The sequence below is a fragment of the Bufo gargarizans genome, chromosome 4 (genome assembly GCF_014858855.1).
Source record: "Bufo gargarizans isolate SCDJY-AF-19 chromosome 4, ASM1485885v1, whole genome shotgun sequence".
NCBI lineage: Eukaryota > Metazoa > Chordata > Amphibia > Anura > Bufonidae > Bufo > Bufo gargarizans.
Window position 1 is genome coordinate 190,669,678 of NC_058083.1, and position 27,543 is coordinate 190,697,220.

At 45.9% G+C, this 27,543-nt stretch overlaps 1 protein-coding gene across 1 annotated transcript; it reads right to left on the reverse strand.

Annotated features, from left to right (window-relative positions):
* On the reverse strand, window positions 1-27,543 carry BDH1 (3-hydroxybutyrate dehydrogenase 1). The gene is made up of 6 exons (XM_044291072.1): window positions 27,428-27,543; window positions 25,430-25,499; window positions 24,778-24,885; window positions 20,780-20,921; window positions 19,712-19,864; window positions 1-470 (listed from the first exon to the last, which is right to left on the reverse strand). Exons 1-6 carry the CDS (start codon window positions 27,541-27,543, stop codon window positions 1-3), a joined length of 1,059 nt encoding a protein of 352 aa, XP_044147007.1.

A 27,543-nucleotide genomic window follows, 5' to 3' on the forward strand; every position in this document is an offset into this window, starting at 1 on the left:
CTAAAAGATGTAAATCCTATCAGATATGGCCCCCGGTAGGTGTGTCATGATCTGCATCCTGATCCACCAGTAGTAGTCCATGGGATGGTAGCGTGTATAGGGAGTTGGAGAGGTGAGAGCATGGGTAATTGCATTAATGACAGAAGAGGTGTCTGTTGAACCACTATTACAATATGTGTGCATCTTGGCAATTTTATCGTCAAAGTACTTTCTTCCATAATCGTTCTTCACGGTTTCTGGTAAGTCTTTCCACATCTTTTCAGCAATTTCTTTTATTTTTCCTTGGCTGTATAAGCTGGTGGCTGCGATGAAGTTCCCTGGTTCAATCACACTCACCTGCACTCCAAGGGGATGCATCTCATACCGTAAGCAATCTGAAAAGGCCTCTACCCCAAATTTGGTGATACAGTAAGGAGAACGCGCAGTGTTTGCCATGCGACCCATCATACTGCTTATATTTACTACACGGCCTGTAACACAGATAACAAATCACATTAGAGAACATTTTAAAATGTGTCATTATTTAAAAGTAACAGTACAAGCCTAAAAGGGAGAGCATTTCCTTTTATTGTAGTCTATTGGCAACGTTTCTGCCCCAATATACAGATAGGGCCTTTGTGAAGCAATGATGTACAGATATCTCACATGCTATATGCTTTCCACCTTTTACCTGCCTGACAGCCTATTATGTGTCACTTTGTGCAAATAACTTTGGAATACTTACTTATCCAAGCCATTCTGACATTGTTTACTTGTGACAATTATTCCTTAGGTTGGTGATAAATTTGGATCGATGTGTATTACATTTATTTATTGAAAAAAAATAATGTTATATAAAAAATTATATATATATATATATATATATATATATATATATATATATATATATATATATATATATATATATATATAATTTACATGCAAGCCCTGCTGCCTTCTCGAACCGCTGAAGGGGGGTAGAGGGTCACAGGTGTCAGACCCCCAACGATCACATACTAATGACCTATCCAGAGGATAGGTCATCAGTATTTAAAGGGGTTGTCAGATTTTTACAACTGATGACCTGCCCTCAGGATACGGTGAGCAGGTGTAATTACAACTATGGCGTCTCCATTAACTTCTATGGGACAGCGCCCATCTGTTCAAGTGAACAGGACAGAGCAGATAAACAGAGAAGAGAACACAGTGCTGGTACAAGTGCTGCTTTTTCTAAAAACAGCTGATCAGCATGGATGCCAGGTGAAGGACCCCACCAATGTGATATTGATGACCTATCCCCAGGATAGGTGATCAATAGTAAAAAGCGGACAATCCCTTTAAGTAGTCTCGTAAAATCACTTTAACATATTTTTAATATTTAATCATTTTTGATGAAGTTATTTTTTATTTTTCCATGTCAATATCTATATTTAGACAAAAAACATAAAGTCATGCCGTTTTTGTACTGGCCACAAAATAAAAGGCGCCACTTCTTGGTCTGCACAGATCACATTACTGCAGTTACCTGCTTATCTGTCATTCTAATCCTGCATGTAATGATATCACCTCTGTGTATAGATGAGACAGGATCCACCATTCACAATATTTGATTGTTGTAACTTATCTATTCTTTCTTTGTACAATGACCTTTGCACAGGTCACACACAGAACATGTCTAGAAAACTCTCCAACACCCTACATGCAGCCCTAATAATTTCGGAAACTACACCCTACCAGGTATTTAGCGAGCATTTTGACCCCATAGGTGTTTTGCAAAAACTAATGCAAAGCAGATGATGCAAAGTGAAAATTGCAATTTTTCCACAGATATGGCATTTCATTGCCCAATATGTTGTGCCTATCATGTGCCAGTATGAAAACGAAGCACTCTTATTAATATGCTGTGTTCACTGCTGTTAAAAACATTTGGCCCCAATTTTTCCTAGACATTTGCTCAAGAGTATAGGAGCACCATGTGATTTTGAGGCTAAATGTGATGAGTTACATTGCTTAGGCTACTTTCACACTTGCGTTCGGAGCGGATCCGTCTGGTGTCTGCACAGACGGATCCGCTCCTATAATGCAAACAATGGGATCCGTTCAGAACGGATCAGTCTGCATTATCTTTCAGAAAAAATTCTAAGTCTGAAAGTTAGTCAGACGGATCCGTCCATACTTTGCATTGAAAGTCAATGGGGGACGGATCAGTTTGAAATTGCACAATATTGTGCCAACGTCAAACGGATCCGTCCCCATTGACTTACATTGTAAGTCTGGACGGATCCGTTTGGCTCCGCACGGCCAGGCGGACACCCGAACGCTGCAAGCTGTGTTCGGGTGTCCGCCTGCTGAGTGGAACGGAGGTCAAACGGTGCCAGACTGAGGCATTCTGAGCGGATCCGCATCCACTCAGAATGCATTGGGGCTGGACGGATTTGTTCGGGGCCGCTTGTGAGAGCCTTCAAATGGAACTCACAAGCTGAGCCCCGAACGCAAGTGTGAAAGTAGCCTAATACTGTAAAGGATTTGGAGTGAAATAATAAATGGAACCCCTGAAAAGTGACCCAGTTTTGTAAACTCCGCCCATCAAGGTATTAAAGGGTGGAGTGAACATTTTGATGCCACAGGTATTTAGAAGAAATTAATGTGCAGCAGATAGATAATGTGCATAGCATTTCAGTGCCATCTGAGACATACACTACACTACTTGCAATGATAGGCGGGTTTTACTAGGTACTAAAATGCCATAAATGTAGACAAACTGCTGTTTGCGCACACTGCAGGGTTAACAAGGGAAAGACCACTTTTTGGCTTTTGCAGGGCAGATTCTGATGGATTGGGGTATATACGACACTAACTGAAGGACCCGGCATTGTTTGGGTATATTTAATCTATTTCATTTAATGTTTGTGTGTGTCGTTAAAAGATATCAACACTATCCACTATAACAGTGACATCTATAGCACCCCGCCCCTTAACACTGATCCCCCCTCCCACAGTGCCCCATCCCTTAAAATTGAGCCTCCACAGCAACCTTCCCCTTTAACAGGGAGTTTCATAGCATACCACCCCCTTGACAGTGACCTCCACAGGGGCCCGCGCCCTTAACAGTGGCCTTTAAAGCAATCTGCCCCTTAACACTGACCTCCATAGCGGACCATCCCCTTAACTGTGACCTTCCCAGCAGCCTGCCCCTAGGGTGGCCAGAGGTCCAGTTTTAGGCGGGACAGTCCAGCTTTCAGACTCCCTGTCCTCCGTCTGGCGCAGGGCCTGGACGGACACAAGGATGTCCTTTTGAACAGCTCATTCTTGGACAGCAGCACTGTGCTGTCTAAATGTGAGCTGCAGGGAGAAAGTCACCCTCCCTCCCACCCCTGCAGCGGACAGAAGTTGATTTTTCACTTCATTTTTTCAATCCCTGTCGGCTAAGGAGTTGGAGTTAGCATGGCCTAACCAGATCAGAGACGTGGCTTAGCAGGACCTAGGGGCGGGGTTTTAAGTTAGTCATTTGAGGGTTGACACATTGTGGCAGGGAGCGTGTCTGGGCTCCTTCCTACAAGAGTGACGCCCCTCTGGGCACCATACTGGCTCATTTGCATACCAAATAAACTGGATTTTCAGAAGATAAAAACATCTATTGCTGGAACAAAGGCACATCTGGAAATAAAGGTACTAAGTGCTATTAGGCCATGGCGTCACTTCAATGGCGATTATCCTGGTGACAGTTTTCCTTTAAAGCTCACCTACAGCAGTGACGAAAAACAGCTGGGTTGTTATGGAAACCTGGAGTAAAACTGTATGTGGAGGCTAACGGCCAGCGAGCTTCTATTGGCTGACAAGGGTAATGTGACCAAGCTTCTATTGGCTAATGCATTTTTTGGGAACATCTCAGGAACGTTATGTCCTAGAGAGCTGAGACCTGGTCTAAAACCTTCCCAGACACCTGATGTACCTGTGTGCCAACATTCGTGATTGTAAATGCAATGGTACGGATTCCTTTAGAGGACAGACACACACACACACACACACACACTCAGCTTTATATATTAGATTGATCACTTTTTAGGAAGCAAAATAAAGAAAAGGCAGCAATTATGCCATTGCTTTTTTGAATTTGTGGCGGCATACATGAAAAATGACATGTTACGTTTATTCCGCTGTTCAGTATGATTACAGAGATACCAATTTTATATAGTTTTATTGTGTTTTGCCACTTTTTTTTAAATAAAAAAATTTAATTAAATTTTCATCACCATTTCCTGAGAGACTTTATTTTTTAGGAGATAGCCTTGTATGGGGGCTCGTTTATTTGCGGGTTGAGGTAACAGTGTTAGTACTATTTTGGGGTACATATGTTTTGATCGCTCAATATTACGCATTTTGTGAAGCAAGTTGACCAAAAAAAATTGCAGTTATTTTTTTCTATGGCATTCACCCGATTGGTTGATCATGTCATATTATACAGTAGGTCATAATGGACTTGGCAAAACTTAACATGTCTAGGGCACTTCAACTTTTGAACGTTTGATCCCTTTTACAATACACAGTGGATTGTAATGCATTGTGTTGTGACTGTCAGTATTACACTGACAGTTGTCTTTGAGACCCAGCCTTGTGGCTGTGCCTCATAGGCCTGTGTAGCGTGCAGGCACCCAGACCTTTGTAAGGTCTTTGACTGCCTAAGCAGTTATCGTCACCCTGCAATCGAATTGCGGGAAGCCGGCGGATACCACAGGGGACCGGTTCTCTGTCCACGTCTTATCAGCTCGCCGTACTATTACGGTGCTGGTCGGAAACTAAATTCCCACAGCACTGTACATGTACAGTGCTAGTTGGGAAGGGGTTAAAAAAAATGAACACTATTATAGTACAGGTGAAAAATTATAATATCGTGCAAAGTTCATTTATTTCAGTAATGCAACTTAAAATGTGAAACTAATATATGAGATAGACTCATTACATGCAAAGCGAGATATTTCAAGCCTTTATTTGTTATAATTTGGATGATTATGTCTTACAGCTTATGAAACCCCAAAGACACTTTTGAGGTACCCTTTGCTCAGGGGGTATGGATTAATTAGCTGACTAGAGTGTGACACTTTGAGCCTAGAATATTGAACCTTTTCACAAAATTCTAACTTTAAGCTGCATTAATGCAATTCCTTTTAATTTGCATTACTAGGGAGGCGCATGCGCGCGGCTTGCCGGGAAGACATGTCTTGGTAAGCTCCGCTCCTCTCGCCGAAGAAATCCCACATTAGCGCCGTCCTCACGGCTCCATCAGCCCATAAAATCGAATGCAGGGGACACTGAAGATGACCCGCAACAAAGGGAGGAACAAAAACCCCTTCTCACCTCCGGCTAGTCCTGCTTCGTCCTCAGAGGGAGGACAGCCATCGAGCGCAAACCTCACAGATCCAGGTCAGGCTACTCTATATAAAAACATAGCCTCCCTGTTTAAAGCGGAGCTCTCACAGGCGGTGAAAGAGTTTTCCCGCCAAATACAGGACTTTGGGAACCGGGTCTCTGAGTTAGAGTCCCGGACTGACGACATATCAGACACCATTAGCGCTGACCGGGAGGAGATCAACTCGCACGCAGCTCAATTGGCAGCCCTGGAACTTAAAATAGAAGACCTGGAGAACAGATCCAGAAGAGGGAATCTGAGGGTCAGAGGCCTCCCTGAATCGTTCCAGGATCTACAGGCCACCATGACCACGCTATTTGGGGCTCTTACCCCAGGCTGAACCATCACAGCTGCGGATGGACAGAGTTCATAGGGCCCTGGGTAAACCCAGATCAGCGGACCTTCCACGGGACATTGTTCTCAAATTTCACTATCCTGAGGTGAGAGATCAGGTGTTGGCAGCTGCATGCAACCGACCTGAATTGCCGGGACTACCCTCATCAGTCCACTTATACGCGGACTTAACACCATCCACACTCCGCAAGCGCAGAGAAATGCGACCAGTAACGTATGCCCTGAAAAATGCGCAGATTCGCTATAGATGGGGTTTTCCTTTTAACCTGACCTTCCAGCTAAACTCCCGTTCGCATACGGTTCATACTCCAGAGGAAGGAATGGATGTTCTGCAACGGGCGGGAATCCCAATTGAACGCTCTGAGGTCACAGCCGCCCCAACGAGACCACAAAAGGCCGGCCAGAGTCTGGACCAAGGTGCCATCCTCTTCACCCCGTGCGACCAGGTCGGCGGTCATCTGAGATCAAGGGGTTGGTGACTGACTCCTCCTTTACTTGGAACTAAACTACTGTTCCGGACGCAAGTACCACCTCTCTTTTGTTAGCTACTTGGAGGTCCTTTGGTCCCAGTTTTTGTGCAGTTGTTCTATATTTCACTACAGGGATTCGGCGTAACGGATTTTCATGTGGCCCACTCATTTTGGGTTGATTGGAATGGAGCCGTCTGCCCCTATTGGGCACCGTCTTGCTTCCACTAACCTGCTTCTATTCGCTGACCACGTTAGGCTCAGCCATACTGTTTGTTTTGTAGTGCTCGTAAGCGCTTTATTAAGGTTTCTTGAACCAATGGTTATTCATGGGGACATTCGCTATTGCTTTTATAGTCTTATGCATTGTCAGTGCAATTGTAATCGACTGCATATGATTATTTTATGTGTAAGTTACTAACCCATAATGTATGGGGATTTAATTCCCCCAGAAAACGCAAGACAGCCTTCGCCACATACCTAAAACACCTACCAGCTGTTATATGCCTACAGGAATCACATTTTACCCCGTCATCACATCGAAAATATTTCCACCAACACTACACTAGATATTTTTCCTCCACGTACCATACCAAAAGCAGGGGGGTGATTACCTTGCTTAAAAACTCCTTCCCATTTGTGCCGACCCAGAACCATAGTTGACTCCAATGGGAGATATGTAATAATAGTGGGCACATACAAGGAAGAAACCTTATGCATTGTCAATGTATATGCTCCAACAACAGACCCTACTGTCTTCTTTCAGGATGTGGGACATATTATTGAATTTCTCTCCTATCATAAACTTCTATGGTGCGGAGACTTCAATTTTGTTATTAACCCTACACTGGACCGCTCCTCCCCTCCGGGCCAGCCCCGCTCATGCGCCAACTCAACCAAGATACGTAGGGTCCTGGAATCTTTATCAGTGGCTGATTCTTGGAGAGAGCACAATGGCTCGCAGAGAGGTTACACTTACTACTCACCGGCTCAGAGTGTATATCCGCATTGACATGATACTGGTGTCTACTAAATGCATTCCACATATTTCCTACTCCAGGAACATTGTCTCATCTTGGTCTGATCATGACATGGTCTTGGCGGAGATTATATCCTCAAACAAATTCAGCATTCCATATTCCTGGAGACTGAACGAATCCTTGCTAACACGACCGGCCATATGGGATCAGCTTCAAGACGATTTGAGACACTTCTTTACCGAAAATACCACGCCCGATATCGACCCCATGATGCTATGGCTAACACACAAGGCCTACATGAGAGGGAGACTAATAAGTTAGCATCTAGGTTGAAAAAGGAAAGGAACTCAACATTACTTGCTTTAGAGGCTAAATTGACGAGGTTGGTCATCAGCAAACTCCCTTACTTTACCTTCTGAAAGAGAGTAAAGATATTACTGGCATCTTGGTTGGAGGGAAAGAGTATAAGTTGAGCCTTTTTGCAGATTATATTTTGTTGTCCATTACCAACCCGGTCATATCCTTTCCCTCACTAATGAAGGTACTGGACTCATTAGTCTCTGGACTCAAAATGAACCATACTAAATCGGAACTCCTATTATGTAATGTTAAACCCCACACAAAACCCCTTAGTCTACAAAACTTCCCGTTTCAACACAGACCTCATCATATCCCATACCTAGGGATACCACTGTCCACCTCAATTGATTCGGTCTATAAAACCAACTTTGTCCCACTGTACCGCAAGATTAAAATCTTATGGCTTGGAATACATTACCTGTATCCTGGTAGGATCAATATCATACGAATGGTAGTCCTTCCTAGACTCCTATCTATTTCGGTCATTGCCTGTTCCAGTTGTTAGCAGGGACCTAAGAGCTCTCCAGGCTGTCATTATGAAATTCATTTGGGCTAACAAGTGTTCCCGAATTGCTAGGGCAACGATGTGCCGCCACAAATCCCATGGAGGTCTATCAGTCCCAGATCTTATAAAATATTACAAGGCAGCCAGATTGGCTCAACTGTTCTTAACTCACTTAGACCCAAAAACACTTCCACTTTGGATTCCATTAGAACAGTCTTTGATAGCCCCATTCACCTGGAGAGCCCTGACTTGGTCTAACCTTCCACTCCCAGATGTCATTCGCACTAATGCCATACTAACACATTTTTCCCTTTTTTTATGGAGGTCAGTTAGATTTAAGTTCTCATTGCAGTCCAAAATCTCACCGCTAACATATCTAGTGGGTAATCCTGCTTTCCTCCCAGGCACCCAAATACCCTCCATGGATTGGTGGGCCTCTAACAAGCTGTGCACCCTCTACAGGTTCCTAGCTAGGGGTAAATTGCTTTCTCTGTCAGAATTTGTAGACAAATACTCTCCCCCTGTTCGGGAACTGTTTTTAGCCAGGCAGATTTTCTCCTTCCTACACTCACTTTCTACTGATAATCAGTCTGTTGATTTCACTCAGTTTGAACGGTTTTTCACCTACTCAATATGCAAGCAGGGCCTACTGTCTCAGATTTATGGAATACTTAAAGCACCCCAGGAGGGAGCTAAGCTTCCTTACATGAGGGCTTGGGAGGAGGATCTGCACGAGAGCTATTCTTCATCCAGATGGCACCAACGTTCACAGACACTCACTAAAGGATCATGGCAAACTACAACTTCCATAAAAATTTGGCACAGAACCTATCTAGTCCCATCCAGACTACATCATATCTACCCCGAAGTTTCTCCTAGATGCTTTAGGGGATGTGAAGATATTGGTACAATGCTCCACATTTGGTGGACTTGTCCAGTAGTTAGGAGATTTTGGAACCAGATTAGCAGCCTTTTATCTTCCACTCTAGGTTGTACCTATCCGACATCTCCCCAGCTATGCCTACTAGGTGATAAGCCAACATGGCTTCGATACCCCAAATTTAAGCTATCACAGTTTATACTACTAGCGGCTAGAATACATATTGCTCATAAATGGAGATCGCCTACACTTAGCTATCAAGCGGTATTGGACAGGATCAACAGAATCTTATTATATAAAAGATTGTCGGCCATCCGGATGGATACTTTCTCCACCTTGAAAAATTCTGGGAACCTTGGCTATCTTCCTCTCCCTCCTCAGACTTACGTTACTGCATTACTCCATGATTGGTAGTGGCATGATGAAATGTTTACCACTAGATCCACCTTCTGAGATTGTACTCTGTCTTAGCTCTATAAGATGCAGATATTGCACTAATTACGCTAAATTATATGTTGCAATAGGAATGTCAACATGTATTGTTATTCCTTAAGAAGTATATTTATGTTTAATACTTGAATTATTCTGTACTGACTCAATATTTTTTATGTTTTCATCAATAAATTCCCCATTGAAACATAATTTGCATTACTAAAATAAATGTACTTTTACACGATATTCTATTTTTTTTTAGTTTCACCTGTAAATCCATCAAATACAATGTAACTTGATTAGCCTTACACGGTTGTGATCGGGAGACAGAGGATCACCCGTTCACTTACAGGCCGAAACATTGCTAGTATGTGTTATTGTGTTTACTGAATAAAAGACTACTTATAAAAGGAAGGAAGTGTTGTACTCTATGACTTTTTGTCTTTGTAACATATTGATGACCTTCCAGTAAGATATGTAATCAATATGAGATTGGTAGGGTTCTGACCTCTGGCACCCCCAGGTTCTGGAAGTAAACAGAGTATGGACCTGGAACATCACAGCTCTGCACAGTGTAGTGAACATTCTTGGGTACTGCAGCTCGGCCCCCCATTCACTTTAAATAGGAGCATTCATTTCAGTACCCAAGAACAGCCACTGCACAGAGCAGTGTATGGAGCTGTGGTGTAATGGCTCTGTACAGAGTTTTTTTCTGGAACCTGCGGCTGCCACAAACAGCTGATGGGTGGCGGTGCTGGATGTCAAACCCACACTGATCCCATACTGATGTTCAATCTTACGGACAGGCTATCAATATGTTGGCCCTAGAAAAAACCCTTTAACCAGCCGATTTGAACTCTACACTTTTTTGACTGTAGTGGCATCTTTAGATTACACAGGCTGAAGTTCCATTTTTGTAAAGTAATAGGCACAGATGTCTGGACATAAAGCAATATGGTGCTAATAGCGCTTATTCCTGTTTGTGACTTTGTAACCTGTCTTAAGGGCAACTTCTGGGACTGAACACAGATTAAGCAGAGAAAAAAAAAAAGTTGTGTTCTGCCTGATGATTTATCAAAACTAGTGTAAATGACTGTCCTAGTTGCCCATATCAACCAATCAGATTCCACCTTTTATTTTCCAAAAGAACTCTGAAACACGAAAGGTGGAATTTGACTCATTGCCATGGCCAGATTTCATTTACACCAGTTTTCAAAAATCTTCCCCCATATTTCTCAATGTGTTTACTCTAGACAATTGACATAAATACAAATAATAAATCTCCACTTTAGATCATAAAAAAAATTGTCTGTCTGCAGCCACCACTAAAGGGAGCTCAGTGCATAGGAATTTATACCAGTTAAATGGAAGCTGTAAAAATCTTTGCACTGAGCTCTCCCTAGTGGTGGATGTGGGAAAATACAATAGATTTATGTTGGGAAAAGATGAAGTTCAGCACTGTGCCTCCCACCTGTGCCCCATAGCAGTCATGTGGCCTTTCTCCATGGTTAGCATGCCACTGACTGCTTCACACACACATTTTTTCAACGCTTGATTTAAAAAAAATAAAAAAAAAGACATGCGTTTCAAGCATTTTTAATGCTGTCTGTGTACACATTCGACAGGACCAGATGTAGGGCTGAAACTGTTACTCAATTGAATCGAGTAATTCTACACAAAAATTCCTTGATGCAAATTTTTGGCATAGAGGATTCGTTTGTGTCATGTCACCACAGAGCGGGAGTGAAGCTCTTGCCATTTCTTACTGTTCCGTGGTCACCCACCGGCCCATGTGCTGCACTTTATTCTGAAACATCGTCAGGACATAGTGCGTGCATACGTGCACTATAACCCAACGCTGTGCGACTTCAGCAAGGCAGTGCAGCGGGACATAGAAGACGACGGAGGAGCTGTGGAGTGGCACCCCCTCAGGAAAGGTAAGTACTGGCCACTCCATGTCCACAACCTCACGGCAAGAAACAGCAAAGTAGGAGTGAGGACGCTGCCATGAGCACACTGCAGAGATCTGGGGTGACATGGTGCGGACAAGGAGGATCCGGGTGGGTGGGGACTGCAGGCGATGCGCACTTGCGAGCTTCATTACTGCTGAGCTCAGGCGGGATTGCGAGCAAGCGGCACTAGCACTCCGCAGTCAATGGGACGATTAGCAAAAGGCTGAAGAGTCTGGAGAAGGGCAATCAGCATGGAGGGGGGGGGGGGGGGGGTATGTAATAAACACTGGGGTGTGATCTGCAGGCTCAGCAATAATAGGAATGGAAACTACTATAGGGAGCCCCCCATAAATCAGTGCTCAGGGGTGAAGTCCTCATCACAGGCTGATTGTGACTGAACCTGAGAGAGAGTGCCTTCATGAACACATGAACAGAATGCCAGAACTACAGTAAAGACTGACACATGTCGGGGGGGGGGGGGGGGGGGGGTCACCGCTTCTTCTCTGTAATATAGGTCACTGAGTCATGCTCTATGGTTGGATAACTTACCTCCTGCTGTCCGGGGCACTCTGGACCACTGCCGTCTGGTTCATCACTCGGACTGGCACTTAGGGGGGCAAGCTGATGGCACTGGGGGAGAGTGGAGCTGATGGCACTGGTGGGAACTGATCCACTTGGGCTGATCACATAGGGAGGAACGAACGGTGTTGGGGTCTGATGAGTTTTATATAAAAGGAAAACAGTCTATTAATTCATTTTTTCTTATTAGAGTACTCGATTAATCATAAAAATTAATCGGTAGAATACTAGATTACTAAAATAATAGTTTACTGTGGCCCTAACCAGATGACCATCTAATGGGTATGGGGGCCTCCCAACTCTGTTGGGGGACAGACTACTATCAAAAATGTAGGCTGGCTTTAGGCTGCCACGAATATTCCAGGCTGCTATATGTAATATCTCCAGTTAGGGACTTTATTGACCATTTTAAAAAGGCAAACATGTTACTTATTTCTCACTACACATAGCCAGGGTCACCATCAGTAATTCCAGGGCCCGATAATTTTAAACTGTTAGGGCCCCTCTCGCATACCAATTATCTCTCCATCTGCACGCTATAGATTACGGTACATTCAAATGAAAGGTCATCATATAATACAAGGACAGCTTCAGTCCACCAGAACAGTGTGAACAGTCGTTGACTTTATTCTGTCTCTTTATCAGGAGTTCCAAGCAGAGGAAACTGCGGAAAACTGCACAGTGACCTCAACTTGTACACCTAGCCTCAGAAAGCAGTTAGGCACCAAAAGGCAACACTCACTGGAGGATCACTACAGTCGCTTTGTTCTAGCGATTGGCGGGACCTCTACTGACGTTGTCTTCTCACTTATCTCTGTGGACTTGTGATTTGACAAAGGTGAATATTTACATGATGAGATGTTTAAACTAATACTGATCATCTAAATGTATTCACAGAGCTTCATACTCCAAAGTTAAAAAAAATAAAAATACTAAGGGGTATTTACTAATGACTGTACGCCACAACAGTGCTGTAAAAAGTCGAAAATTATGGCTTGTGCCATATCTGCGCAATAAGGAGATTTTTGTATAACTTACCAGTAAAATCTCTTTCTCGCTCTTCATTGGGGGACACAGAGACCTTGGGTATAGCTATGTCCTCTAGGAGGCGTTGACACTAGTAAAAGCTGTTGGCTCCTCCCCTGGCAGCTATACCCCCTCCAGCCTGGAGAGAGAGCTTCAATTTGTGAGAAGCAGTAGGAGAAGCAAGCTAAGAAAAAACACGGAACACCAACCATGGCAAAGGACCCAACGGGCTCAAACCATCAACTGCCACGACTGTGACCAAACAACAATACTGGGTGGGTGCTGTGTCCCCCAATGAAGAGCGAGAAAGAGATTTTACTGGTAAGTTATACAAAAATCTCCTTTTCTCGCCCATATTCATTGGGGGACACAGAGACCTTGGGACGTCCAAGAGCAGTCCACAAGGGGGGGGAAAGAAAGACAGACCCATGGAACCAGCGCCCCTGCAGGCAACTGAGAACTGCTGCCTGCAAGACCAAGCTTCCAGAGGCGGTGCCCGCTGATGCATAAGTATGCACCTGGCAAATTTTTGTGAATGAGCGGAAGGAGGGCAGTAGCCGCCCCGCACAACTGCACGGCTGAACCTTGAACCATCCGAGCCCAAGAGCGCTAACCCCTCTGGTGAAAGGAGCCGCAACACTGAAGGGTGGAACCCTGCCCCGGGGACAGAAAGTTCAAACAAATGCAGACGTGCAATTGACACCCTGGAGGCCGCCAATGTTATGCGAGGACCCTCCGGAAAGACAAAAACAAAGGCGAGCACGGACGCCGGAAGGAACTGGAGGCTGGCAAATAAACAGTCAGAGCCCTGACAACGGCCAAATGACCCAACTCCCTTTCCCTAGGGTGTGAAGGGGAGGGACGCAGTGATGGAAGGCCAGATTCTTCATTGAGATGAAAATCAGAGACCACCGTCGGGAGAAAGGAAGAACGGCCCCAGGGAAGCTCCTACCCCTGGCAGAACCAGGACAGGTTCAAGGGGAGAATTCCGGAGTGCTAAAAAGACCAAGGTCTGATCCCAAGGCGGTAAAAGGAGGACGGCATGGAGGAACCGTATGGCCATTCCCTGTAGGAAGGAATTGTGGACCCCGGGTGGGTCAGAGGACGCTGGAAGGCCACACAGTGCCGAACCTACCCAGCCAAGAACTAAAGCCCAAGCAAAAAACCCCGGATCCACCCCTGCTAAGGGGAAGCGCTCCACGGAAACGGAAGTGGTCCACCAATGTCCCCCCGAGCCGACCAGGTTTGACGGGAGACTGAGAAGCTGCCTGAATGAGGCATGTCCAACCGCAAGCCAGGAATCAACACATTGGATAGCCAAAAGTAGTGACGATATGAGAATCAGTGACGGAAGAATTCCGTTAGCGACCGTGTATCGACGGTGTAGCAAAACCGCTTGACGGAAGCAAACAACCAAACCAAGATTAGAGAGAAAAACTTCTGCCTCAAGGAGGAAGAATAGAAGGGGTGTCCCGTTCCAGGAACAAAACTCCATCAACAGACGCGACAGCACCCCCGCACATCCTGGCGTGGGGAGTCTCATTAGTCTAGCCACGGAATGCGCAGTGAAAAGGTATGACTACATCGGACAGACATGCCGACACCAGTCAAGTATCAAGAGAGGTAGTGGTACACACTGGTAGCGCGCCCAGGACCAACGGTAGGAGTCACCTGTAGAAGGAGGAATATAGGAAACGTCACAGGCCAACAGTCGGTCCGGAACGAGACCGAAAGAAAAAGAAAAAACCACAGAACCAAAAACCCTGCATCACATAGATGAGGGGGAGTAGCAACAGAGGAACCACCAAGGTTTGCGGAATGGCCGTGAACCCCGAGCCAGGGAAGGAAGAACGGAAAGAGAAAGGGGGAAGGACGAAGCCCGTTCCCCATCCGAGACCAGCAGTACACAGAAGTAGCCACCGGATGATAGCAGTGATGCCATACTCCGCCAAAGGAGGAGCCTATGCAGCGTACGCCACCGAATACGGAGACAGAAGAATCCGTCAACTGACGAAGGAGCCGTACAGGAGGAGCCAGATTACGCAACGGCTACTACAGGACCCCCATACCGTAGAGGAATCCGGTAGAAGCCACGGTACCATACCGCCCCAGGGAAGGAGAGCTAACTTTAAACGCTCCACCCGGGAAGGGCGCTGAACAGGAACAACTGCCCAGCAAGCGTCAGGGTAGAACCCCTACCTGATAGAATGCCCCACTGTAGCGACTGCGAACGCTAGTACCCGCACAGGCTGAACAGGCTGCAAAGCTAAACCAGAGTGCCAACCCAAACACTTCCCACATCAGGAATGGTGGAAGAGAGTAAGGAGTCAGTGTAACACTTGGCCCGTTGGCACGTAATCACCATATATGTGCAATGGTGTACGCACCACTACTGATGCGAACAATACCGTTACCGACTGGGACAATGGAAACCCATAGAGATGGGAGTCTCTAGGACACAAGTGGTTTTGGGCAGGAGTTATAATCCTGCCCAAAACCAGCTCCAAAGGAACACAATGAGGAATAGCCACCGTATGCACTGGCGGGACTCATATAGTACTAGAGTAAGCGTACCGAGCACCGTCAAGTACCGACTGTTGCCACGCCCCCTAATGAAATAAGCGCAGGCACCTAGAGCCGTGGCGCAGTTGAATTGCAGAATCTGAAGATGTACAGATACTCCCCCGCTAGTGATCACTAGCGAAAGAGGCTAAGGCAAGTAGTAAGAACAGTGACGCGCAACACTCCGCCTAAGGAAGGATAGTGCGACAGTCGGACCGTATCCAAACTGGTGCCACAGGCAGACACCCCACCAAGAAGGGGGGTTAATACCCACGGTGAGAACTAGTGCATATGGCAATCCTGTACCCTGTGGGAGAGCAATTAGCACCCGAGAAAGGAGGTAATGTATACAGTACCCCTTGTAACCAGTGAGAATGGAATCACTCCACCAATGGAAGGAGCTAATGAATACGGCAGGTACTGAACCCAGTGGAGGTACAATTCCGCCACCTACAGAAGGGGGAATGCACTGAAAATAGTGTTATTGTACCTAGTCCACCTATGGCAGGGGACAAAGTATAAAGGTGAAAACCGTATCGTAGTAGTGCAATTATACCGCCTAAGGAAGGGGGTAATGCCCACGACGAGTGCTACTGGCCACCGTAGACGCAACCTAAGGAGATTGATTCGGATTCACGTCAAGGCCCGAATCAGTGATTCTCCTCACCCCCCCCTCCCTTGGGCGGACCCACTCCCGTGAGAGAGGGTGCACCTGAGCGTGACCCTGGGAGGAAGGGAGGGGGTGTGGAGATATCGAGGAGAAGACGACCTGCTGTGGTCCGCTTGCGCGCAGGTATACGCATTAGAAAATCGCCCCTAGCAGTCATGGACTGCGCAGTTGGGGGCTTATCAACCAAACTACCTGGGGGTGGATTGGGAACAGAGGTCCTGAATACAAAAGGAACCTGCGGAGAATTATCAACCCAACAACCCTAGAGGGTGGATTGGGAATTTCCAGTTTTCCCCCACTGGAATCGCGCAGGTGGGGAATTATCAACCAAACGACCCCATGGGGTGGATTGGGAATTCCAGAGGTTCTCCACAGTATGGCTCAGGTAGAGAATATCGACCAAACGGCACCGGAGGACGGATTGGGATCCCGCAGAGATCCTTAACTGAATTGCGCAGGTGGAGAATTACGGGAATACTTCAGCTGTCCTCCTGTGAGTTGAGAAGGTGGAGAGTTATCAACCAAACGACCCCAGAGGGTGGAATGGGAATTCCAGAGGTTCTCCGCTGTATTGAGCAGGCGGAGAATTATCAACCAAACAACCCCGGAGGGTGGATTGGGAATTGCGGAGGCTCTCCGCTGTATTGAACAGGTGGAGAACTATCAACCAAACGACCCCGGAGGGTGGAATGGGAATTCCAGAGGTTCTCCGCTGTATTGAGCCGGTGGAGAATTATCAACCAAACGACCCCGGAGGGTGACTTGGGAATTGCGGAGGCTCTCCACTGTATTGAACAGGTGGAGAATTATCAACCAAACGACCCCGGAGGGTGGAATGGGAGTTCCAGAGGCTCTCCGCTGTATTGAACAGGTGGAGAATTATGAACCAACGACCCCGGAGGGTGGATTGGTAATTGCAGCGGTCCTCAACTGTATTGCACCGGTGGAAAAGAATCAACCAAGCTCCCCCTGAGGGTGGGTTGGGAACTGTCAGAGGTCCTCCACTGGTCTACGCAGGTGGAGGATTATCAACCAAACGGCCCAGAGGGCGGAGTGGGAAACTACGGTAAGAGAGGTCGTCACATGTCCGGGGCAGGACACGGGCCCATTTTTGTGCCGCACAGTCAGAGTGGACATGACTGAGGGGAGTAGGGCCTGAATGGAGGTAGACATTTATTTCCAGCTTCATTTTTTTTTTTTTTTTTTTTTTTAAACTGGTCTGCCTAGCCTCAAGTGGATAAGAGGCAGGAAGGGGTTAACAGTGCAATAAGCAATTTTTCCAGGCCATCTAACCCCTGATAATCCGGAGCTGGCCCAACAGAAGTGGCTGGCCGGGAAGGGTTAACCAAAACGACTTTAAGTCCAGGGGCGGTGCTGATGGGGGCGGGGCAGCGGCAGCTAGGCGGGAAGAATTCGCGCCAGCCCGCCACCCTCCCCCTCTGGGTCGCGGCCTAGCAGGTCGCGAAACCAGGGCCTAAAGTTCCGATGCTCAGCCACCCCGGACCCTCCCCCTCTGTACTGTAAGTCAGCCGGAGGGTGGAGGAACCCGGAGCGGAGCGCGACACACATCCCGCCTGAGAAGCCGCACCGCGGCCGGGATGACAACAGGGGAAGGAAGCCTATAGGCCCCAAGAGAAGCCGGGGCCTAAATTTTCAGCGGCGCCCGGAGGACCGGGATGTTCACCCCGCGGCCGGAATCGTGACAGCCGGAGGTCCATGTTAAGTGCCCCGCGGCGCGAGACTACCGCAAGGGGTCAGATGTCCTGCGATCGGCCAGGGGCATTAACCCTTTCGGAGCTGCGTGCTTGACGCCTGCTCCCGAAAGAATAAAATGAAGGATACTGCCGCCAGAAATATGGAGACGGACTGCGCTCCAGTCTTTCGCCGGAGGTGCCCGGGGAGAAGATACATTAACCCTCTATGAGCCGGAAGCAGTCGGCCTAGAGGGCAAGTGAGAGGGGGACCGCGTGTCGCATGGCGCCCGCCGGATTAACCCCTTCTCTCTTTAGGGGTCTTGTCATAGTTGAATAAAGCCCCCTGGCCGTTAACCATAGGGCGACCCAGACTTTCAAAGATGGAGGGAGGGGGAAGAGGGCTTCATACTCACCTAGTCCCATGTACTCACCTCTCTCATCCTCTTCTCTTCACCCTCCCTAAGTGGACCCTCAAGGTCACCTTCTCCAGCAGGGTCACCTCCTCAGCAGCTGGCACCGGAGTGGCAGGCGTCTGGTATGGCGGGAGGGTCTTCTCTTTGGCGGACCTAGGTGACCCCTTGGCTGGCGGGATGCAGGGGAGCGAGGCTGCCCTGTTCCACTTTGTCTTCTGTGGGGGAGGCAGCAGTGCGGAATCGGCACTGGCGCAACTCGACCCCGGGAGAACAGGGAGGCGAGGCGACCACTGTTGTCCCATCTGAAAAGGAAGGAAAAAAATAAAATCTTCAGGAGATCCCTGCAGAGCAGGGAGGTCTTGCCTCCTATTGACACTAGAAAAAAACTGAAGCTCTCTCTCCAGGCTGGAGGGGGTATAGCTGCCAGGGGAGGAGCCAACAGCTTTTACTAGTGTCAACGCCTCCTAGAGGACATAGCTATACCCAAGGTCTCTGTGTCCCCCAATGAAAAAGGGGCGAGAAAATTTGTTTAGCCAGAGTTACTATAACTTACACCAGAAGCTGTAGTACACGCTAGCCTCTGGCTGACGTAGACTTCAGTTTCTGGAGAACAGACTGCCTGAGATGCATTAATAAATTAAGTACATCTTAGTTCGGCGCAAAGGGTATCAAGATGGTGAATGGGAACATCAGACTTGATAAATGTCCCTCACTATGTTAAAAAAATAAAAATAAAAAAAACATGTAATATAACAGCTCGCCTACAAAACGTAATTCTACTCCAGAGTAACTGGCCTGATCCCTCTCTTCTGCTGTGGTATGCTTTGGGGTGGATTTTTACAGGTACTAGCAGGGATGGGTGTAAGACAGCACCAAAGGATAGGCAGAGGAAACATCAATGCTGTGCTGACTCCTCCAGACATTGTCCTAGGTGTATAAAAAATATTTATTCAAGTCAGGAAATGTAACCATTTCACTGCCTCTCTAAACCCATCATTTGTTCAGCTGCAGACAGTCAGTGAAAGGGTTAAACCTCCTGACTTGTGTACACAGATTTTTATAAACACGGGACAGTACTAAGGAAGAAGTATAAGTAGGGAGAAGGTTGCATCCAGAACCCAGAACCTGCCAGGAGGAGGACTGCCTACTCCAACCAGCCACTCACACACACAGAAATAAGCCCTACTCACCAGCCTGAGTGTCTGAGTAGGCAGAGACACTACATGTGCTTCACTACAACATATGAAAAGTTAGAGTCTTTCCCTGCATGGATTACCGCAGGGGTTTCTCCTCTCCAGTTTCCTCCACCAGCAGCACTAGCAGGGCCGGAAGGAAGTGAAAATGAGCCATGCTGTTGCAGGATATGCCCAGATTCCCCAGTATACACAATGAAGCTCTGGGCTCTATACAGCAGTGGCAGCCCTGCACATAGCCACACAAGACCTTGTTACCTTTAGCTCTTCGAATCAGAGGGAGACAGGCTTTGGTAGTTCGGACAGTGCCCCACAAATTCACTTCAGCAACTTCTTTGTAAGTCTCCATACTGGTGAACTCCACTTCTCCAAATGTAGATATTCCAGCATTGTTTACTAGGCCCCATAGTCCTGGACAAAAGCAAGATATTTGATGTGCCCAAGTAAATTTATCAATCATAAAACATGCTCTGGGAATATGATCTAAGAAGAACTAGGTGGTAAAATCAATCAAAAAGCATGCACACTTCTTAATTCAGAAGTATCCCAGCAGAGATGACTGGGGAGGGAACCTACAGCCAACACCTACAGACCCGGTGTGCTGGGATTCATTTCTTATTTCATTAATGAATGTGCTTACTGTATGCAAAGCATTATTAACAAGGAAAGTTCAACTAAGATATAGAACAATAGTGGAATATGTTTAGCCTTTTGGGATCAGAAGACATTGGCCGTGAGTTACCAAACTGAAGGCGTCACAACTCTGGATTAATTTGCGCAAAAAAATAAAAAAATTATATGTGTTAGTGGGAAAGGGGTTTGAGTTAAAGGATTATTCCCATCTCGGGGGCATAGTGAATGCACGGCCTCTCTCCATTAATTCCTATTCCTTTTGGAAGTCCCATTGAAACGAATGGGAGGCACACCACGCAAGAGCGGCCACCGCTCCATTTACTTCTATGGGGCTGACTATTTTTGGCGCTCCTATAGGATTGCCCCTCTGGGACTTGACAAGCTCTGTTCTAAGCATAGGGACCCGCACTTATCAGACAATGGGGGCATATCCTAATGATATACCCCCAATGACTGAGATGTGAATAACCCTTTAAGGTACGACAATCGATAAGGCTTGTAAAAGTAGACAAAAGTGTCTGATAGATCATCTTTATATGGCATAAGACCATCTATACACATAAGATAGCTGCAGGCCAATAACCATTGTATCACTTCATTGAGCACCAAAACATTTCAATTCCGAGTTTCATTTGGACTGCAATGTTCATACAACATTTAGTATAGGCATGCAGTATATGATCATGCACTCACCCTTTTGCGAGTCTTTCAAGTTTTCTTTTATAATCTCCACCGCTCTGTTCACTTCTTCATCCTTCACAACATTCAACTGTATGGTCTTCATCCTATCACTATTCATGCTGTCCAGCTCCTTCACACCAGTATCTCCTTTGTCCTATGGTTGCAATATTATAAGCTGCAGTTACAACTGGGTACTCTGGAGCTATGAACGACCATAAGGGTACGGCCACACATGGTGTATACGGTGTGGCGTTTCCACAGAAGAATTTCAAGTGGAAAATTTGCAGCATCTGCAGTACATGCCAAATTAATGAGATTTTAGAAATCTCATCCACACACTGAGGAGAAAATCCGCACCATAAACTGACTTGTGATGCGGGTTTTCAATCTGTAAAATCTCGAGTGGACCCACTAAGCGTGGCAGTACCCTTACAGCACAGAACATTTGCAGGTGTTGTCCATGGCAGTCTACCAGGCCAGTGCTTACACTTATTTTGGGCTAAAACGATTAAGACTGAAATCCAATGTGATTTACTGGACAACCACATTGTCTCCTAACTATTAATTTCTGTTTCTTGTATTAGACATTCCCATAAACTCCTACTGCTTTAAAGGGGTTGTCAGAAGCGAGTTACAGAAACAGTGTAGCTTGCTCTGCTGGCATAGACCCTATTCACTACAATTTAAATTATGGAAACAGCAGAGCCCTGGCCTGCTCGATTGTTTCCGTAAGAGTGGCCTCTGGAAAAGGATGCTTAGTCCCATGTTACCAGGCCTCTTTCACACACACGTGTTCCAGATTTGCTCCAGATGCGTTGTGTGTGCATTGCAGGAAAACCGTGCGAGTAGGCACGCAATTGCAGTCAGTTTTGACTGCGATTGCGTTCCGATGTTCAGTTTTTTTCCACGAGAAAAAAAACCTGAATGTGGTACCCAGACCCGAACCTCTTCACTGAAGTTCGGGTTTGGGTTAGGTGTTCTATTAATTTTACCTTATAACATGCTTATAAAGGGAAAATATTAGCATTCTTAATACAGAATGCTTACTAAAATATGGATTGAGGGGTTAAAAAATAAAAAAAATTAACTCGCCCCATCCTGTTGTTCGCGCAGCTGGCATAATCATCTTTCTTCTTCTTTCAGGACCTGCAAAAGAACCTATGATGACTATCTTCTATCTTCATTCAGCAGGACCTGCGCTGACGTCACCGCGCTCACCACGTGACGTCATCAAAGGTCCTTCTGCAGGTCCTGAAAGAAGAGGCAAGAAGACGATGCCGGCTGTGCGATCAATGGGATGAGGCAAGTTAATTTATTTTATTTTTTTAACCCCTTAATCCACATTTTAGTAAGCATTCTGTATTAAGAATGCTATTATTTTTCGTTATAACCAGGGAATAGACTTTAATGGGGCCCGGGGTTGATTTCAACCCTATCATCTCCTAGCAACCATGAGTGAAAATCGCACCCCATCCGCACTTAATTGCGATTTTCACGCAGACCCATTCATTTCTATGGGGCCTGTGTTGTGTGAAAAACGCTGAATATAGAACATGCTGTGATTTTCATGTAACGCACAAGTGATGCGTGAAAAATCACTGCTCATCTGCACAGCCCAACTGAAGTGAATTGGTTTAGATTCAGTGCGGGTGCAATGCGTTCACCTCACGTATTGCGCCCGCACAAAAAACTAGCCCGTGTGAAAGGGGCCTAATAGTTTTATGCCATTGCTATTTAAAAAAAAAAGCTGGAAATTCATGTGCATACTGTATCTGCACCTTGCAACACTTATATTTTACAAAAATGGTGCCCAACAGATTTGCTATCATTTACACCAGAAACTAGTGTAAATTAGAGCTGAAAGCTCCACATTTCAGTTTCTGCCTCAAAAACAGAGAAGCCTAGTTTTCAGCGAGGCCTCTTTAATAAGTTTGGCACATCTTTTTAAGACTGGCATATGAAACACCAGGCTTAGTAAATCTGCCATGAAAGTCACCCCATCCAAAAAAAAAGGACATATCTTACCAGCAATAAACTGCAGCGAAGAAAGAATACCAATAAGTTATTAAAATACAGAGAAAAATTACTGCACACAAAATCACAAGGTTGTCTGCCTCCAAGTGTTACATCAATTATCTTGTGCAGAGTATAAGACTCATCAGATCTGTTGATCTTGTGTTATTTCCCTGTTCTGTAATATTGCTATTGATATTTCACACAATTACTTTATTATTTAGCAAGTGTTGCTATGTTGTAGATGTGATCATGTCACAAACGAACCATTGGCAGAAGCCACATAAGTACGTGTTGTAGTGATACTGACAATATACGAGTACGAATCTACACAGACATGTCACAGCACAGCTGTCAATCTCTGGTACAACCTACAACACAGTCAGCCACTGCAGCTACTTGACGATTTGCTGTTGTTTTATTTCCTATAAACGGCTCCCTGGCATTACTTCAAAACTAGTGGGTTTTTTCTTTGTGTATCCCGGTGTATATGTCGCAGGGAAATGATGAAAATTCCAACTGAGGTACCAATTTGGTATAAATTATTTTTTATATCTAATACGATCCCCACAATGTTATTTCTATCTAATGGGCCTCTATCTACCTTAGGTACATCCAAATCTCCATTTTCATCATTTCCCTGCGACATATACACCTTGAAAAGAGCTGTACTTTCTGCAAAATTAGTTTAGTACAGAGGTCCAGAAAAGTCAGACTTGGCAAAGGACAACTTGTCTAAAGGCTGAGTTCACATGCGACTGAAGAGCAGCAGATTTGCCCTTGCAGATTTCCGTCAGTAAATCTGCATCATTGTAACAGTACCAGCAAAGTGGATGTAATTTTAAGAAATCTCAACCACACGCTGTGTACAAAAACTGCAGTGTAAATTGAAAACGCGCAGCATGTCAATTTACTTCCCCCTTTCCTGTTGCAAAATCCACATGTAATGGATGTGGTTTTCGTTGCTTTTTTTGTATGGGGAGTGTAGATGTACCCTAAAATGGCTACTCTCCAGGAAAAAAAAAAAAAACACTGTCTCTCTAGCGCTACCTAGAGTCCATATCTTCCAGGGTAAAACCTTCAATGAAAGACATTTGCAGCGAAGTGGATGAGATTTTACCAAATTTCATCCACACATTTTGAAATTAATCTGCAAAGTGGATTTTAATTTGCTGTGCGTCAACGTTTTACTGTTGGATGTGTCACCCCTTTTAATGTAGTGGGGTGAAATCCATGGTGAACAAAATCCACATATACTGTACTGTTTAGCAGTGAAAGCTGTAACTGATTTTTTTTCCACTACGTATAAAAGCGCCTTTAAAGAGCCTTGAATTACAACTCAGGTCATCAACCAGACCAGGGACAGGGGTCCTTGCTCTTAAACAGTACATGGAGGTATTCTGATTGACATATTGCCTCTCTGAGGGAACGGACTCTCCCTGCAGATCTTCTAGCTGAATCAGTAATATCTGAATCGGAACAGTCTAATGTTGCATTTACATGCACCGAACCAGAACACAATTGTCAGGAAGAAAGTGTTCTTTCTCGACAGTCATCGGCTCATTAGTGGAGGTGAAGAGCTGCATTTACATGTTGTGATCTCCTCCACAGTATGAAGATGAGCCATGTCTAGTACGATCGCTCTTCCTCATACAGCTGCATTGTTTCTGGGTAGCAGATCCCTGTTTTACACAGCATGATCTGCGGCCCAGAAACGATCATTTAGGTGTCTGCACAAACGATGATCTGCAGCACCTTTAGACAGGACGACTATGGGGAATGAGTGTTTGTAGGACCGTTTGTCCCCGATAATCTGCCCAACAGTCAGTGTAAACCTTAAGGATTCAGCCAACAATCACTTTAAATTGATAGTGAGCCGAAAGAGGTATAATTCCTTATTCTGGTCTGACTCAATGGTTAATCAGTTGATATGTAATGGGCACAGACGTTTCTGCACCACATCTGCCACCCATGAGTGTACCCTTATGGTGACATACCTTCAACAAGCATCCTGCAAACACAGTGAATCCTTTGTCGTGGAGATGCTTTGCCAATGAAAATCCAAAACCTGAATCACATCCTGTGACAAGCACTGCCTTATTACCCTGCAAAGATGAAGCAAACATCTGTATGTACAGAGACCAAGCCTGGATATTATCAAATCAGATTGTTTTCTAGAGTATATGGGATATTTGCACATCAGGAGAAATTACATCAGTGCTGAGCATATGTACTAACCACTGTACATATAGAAGTATAATAATTTCAGCATCAAGGCAAATTTAATTTATAAATCTAAAATGCATTAAGGGCTCATGTGGGGGGGGGGGGGATGCGGACCCAACGGGGTCGCAAACTATGCTCCATGTGCTGTCCGCATCCGCACACATCCGTTCCGTGCCATATGAAAAATTATACAACATGTCCTATTCTTGTCCGCATCATGAACAAGGATTGGACTGTTCTATTAGGGGCCAGCTGTTGCGTTACGCAAAATGCAGAATGCACACAGACCGCAAAACAGCCAATGGTTCCGCGCGTGAGCCCTAAAGAATATACGGAATGTAAAACTTCTTACATTTCTGGGAGATCCAAAATCAAATGCTACAGAGAGGAGTGCCTTTATTTCAATGTACTTGGAATACGTACCCCTTCAGGCTCAGTTGCATAGGCACGGTTTGAAGCAGAGGTCACAACAGAAGAAGATTTCTGCAGAAATCTAAGAGAAGTGTGAAAAAAGATAACAGAGGCATTCATGAGATATTTATTAAGAAATTGCGTTTTCACATTTAATAAGAATTTTATTTAGAGGATAATGCACATGGCCGTAATAGGATTTCCATAGTGGTGCAGGAGCCCTCTGCTGTACTGAGGTTAACAGAAGTTTTCTCTTTGTGTGATGCTCCTTTGGACCCCATAAGAACAGTGTGAATGAGCCTTAAAGGGGTTGTCCCATCTTATCGTGGAGACGTGCAAGATGGGAATAAGTGCTGGCCCCAGACGGCTGGGCTCATGAAAACATTCGAGCATTACTCTGCTGTTTCTGTAGCTCCCAGTCTAGCTAAAGGGAGCTATGCAAATAGCTGCTACTGTAACTCCCAGCGCTGTATGCATAGGTGTCATTCATTACAATGGGAATTATAGAAACAGTGGAGTGCAAGCCAGCTTGTACTGGACACACCCTGTCACCGATGACCTCCTTTTCCAACTGTTTCCATAGACATAAAGCTGTAGTTCACCTGATTAAGGTGATGTTTTTCTTTTGTTGATCTGAAGCTCTTTTTCAGAGTCAGTGCTCTTTCACACCTGCGTTCTTTTCTTCCGGCATAGAGTTCCGTCGTCGGGGCTCTATGCCGGAAGAATCCTGATCAGTTTTATCCTAATGCATTCTGAATGGAGTGAAATCCGTTCAGGATGCATCAGGATGTCTTCAGTTCCAGAACGGAACGTTTTTTGGCCGGAGAAAATACCGCAGCATGCTGCGCTTTTTGCTCCGGCCAAAAATCCTGAAGAAAGGCATTGATCCGGATCCGGCCTTAAGCTAAACGTCGTTTCGGCGCATTGCCGGATCCGACGTTTAGCTTTTTCTGAATGGTTACCATGGCTGCCGGGACGCTAAAGTCCTGGCAGCCATGGTAAAGTGTAGCGGGGAGCGGGGGAGCAGCATACTTACCGTCCGTGCGGCTCCCGGGGCGCTCCAGAGTGACGTCAGGGCGCCCCAAGCGCATGGATCACGTGATCGCATGGCACGTCATCCATGCGCATGGGGCGCTCTGACGTCACTCTGGAGCGCCCCCGGAGCCACGCGGACTGTAAGTATACCGCTCCCCCGCTCCTACTATGGCAACCAGGACTTTAAAAGCGTCCTGGCTGCCATAGTAACACTGAACGCATTTTGAAGACGGATCCGTCTTCAAATACTTTTAGTACACTTGCGTTTTTCTGGATCCGGCGTGTAATTCCGGCAAGTGGAGTACACGCCGGATCCGGACAACGCAAGTGTGAAAGAGGCCTTATGATATTTTTTCTACTAATACGCAGATTAGGAGTTTGGCATCATCGGTGCTCTCTTTACACTCAAACCACTCCTTTCTGATCTCCCGTCCATTTTCTCAGTGATAAGAGATATCAGAAGGGAGGTGGTAGATATCACATGGCTTTGTAGAGAGAGGAGAGAACCCACTCAAGAAGTGATCTCACACTCAGGCTGCACGAGTGTACAGAACTTATATAGGACTCTGTGGGGGGAGGGGGAGTGATCACACACATTGCACAGCATCAGCGCAAGTCTGCACAGGGGAGAATATATCCTATAAGCTGTAGAAGAGAGAAGCAGTACGGACACGAGGGCTAGTGACCAGTGTTCCCTCTAAGGTGCGCGGGTGCGCGGCCGCGCATCAATTATTGTGCCCCCGCTCACCACTTTATAATGTCCGCTCAGCGGCACCTGCAGTCATCATGATGATGACTTCTTCAGCAATACGTTCAGTGTGCGGCGCCGCCTCCACATATTTCTGCGCTACTGCTGCAGCTCCTCCTTTTTCTGACCGGAAGAGGAGAGGAGGACTGAGCAGCACGAAGCAGCAGGGCAAGGTAATGTGGAGGTGGAGCTGTCTTTTAACCTGAGGGAGGCTAAAGTGGTTTTACCCTGCTGTGTCAGGGACTGGGTAAGACGCCGCCTGCAAAGTGAAGACATTAAAATCTCCCTGAGTGTTCCCATAGATCACGCGGGAGCAGAGTGCAGGGTAATTACAGAGCTTCAT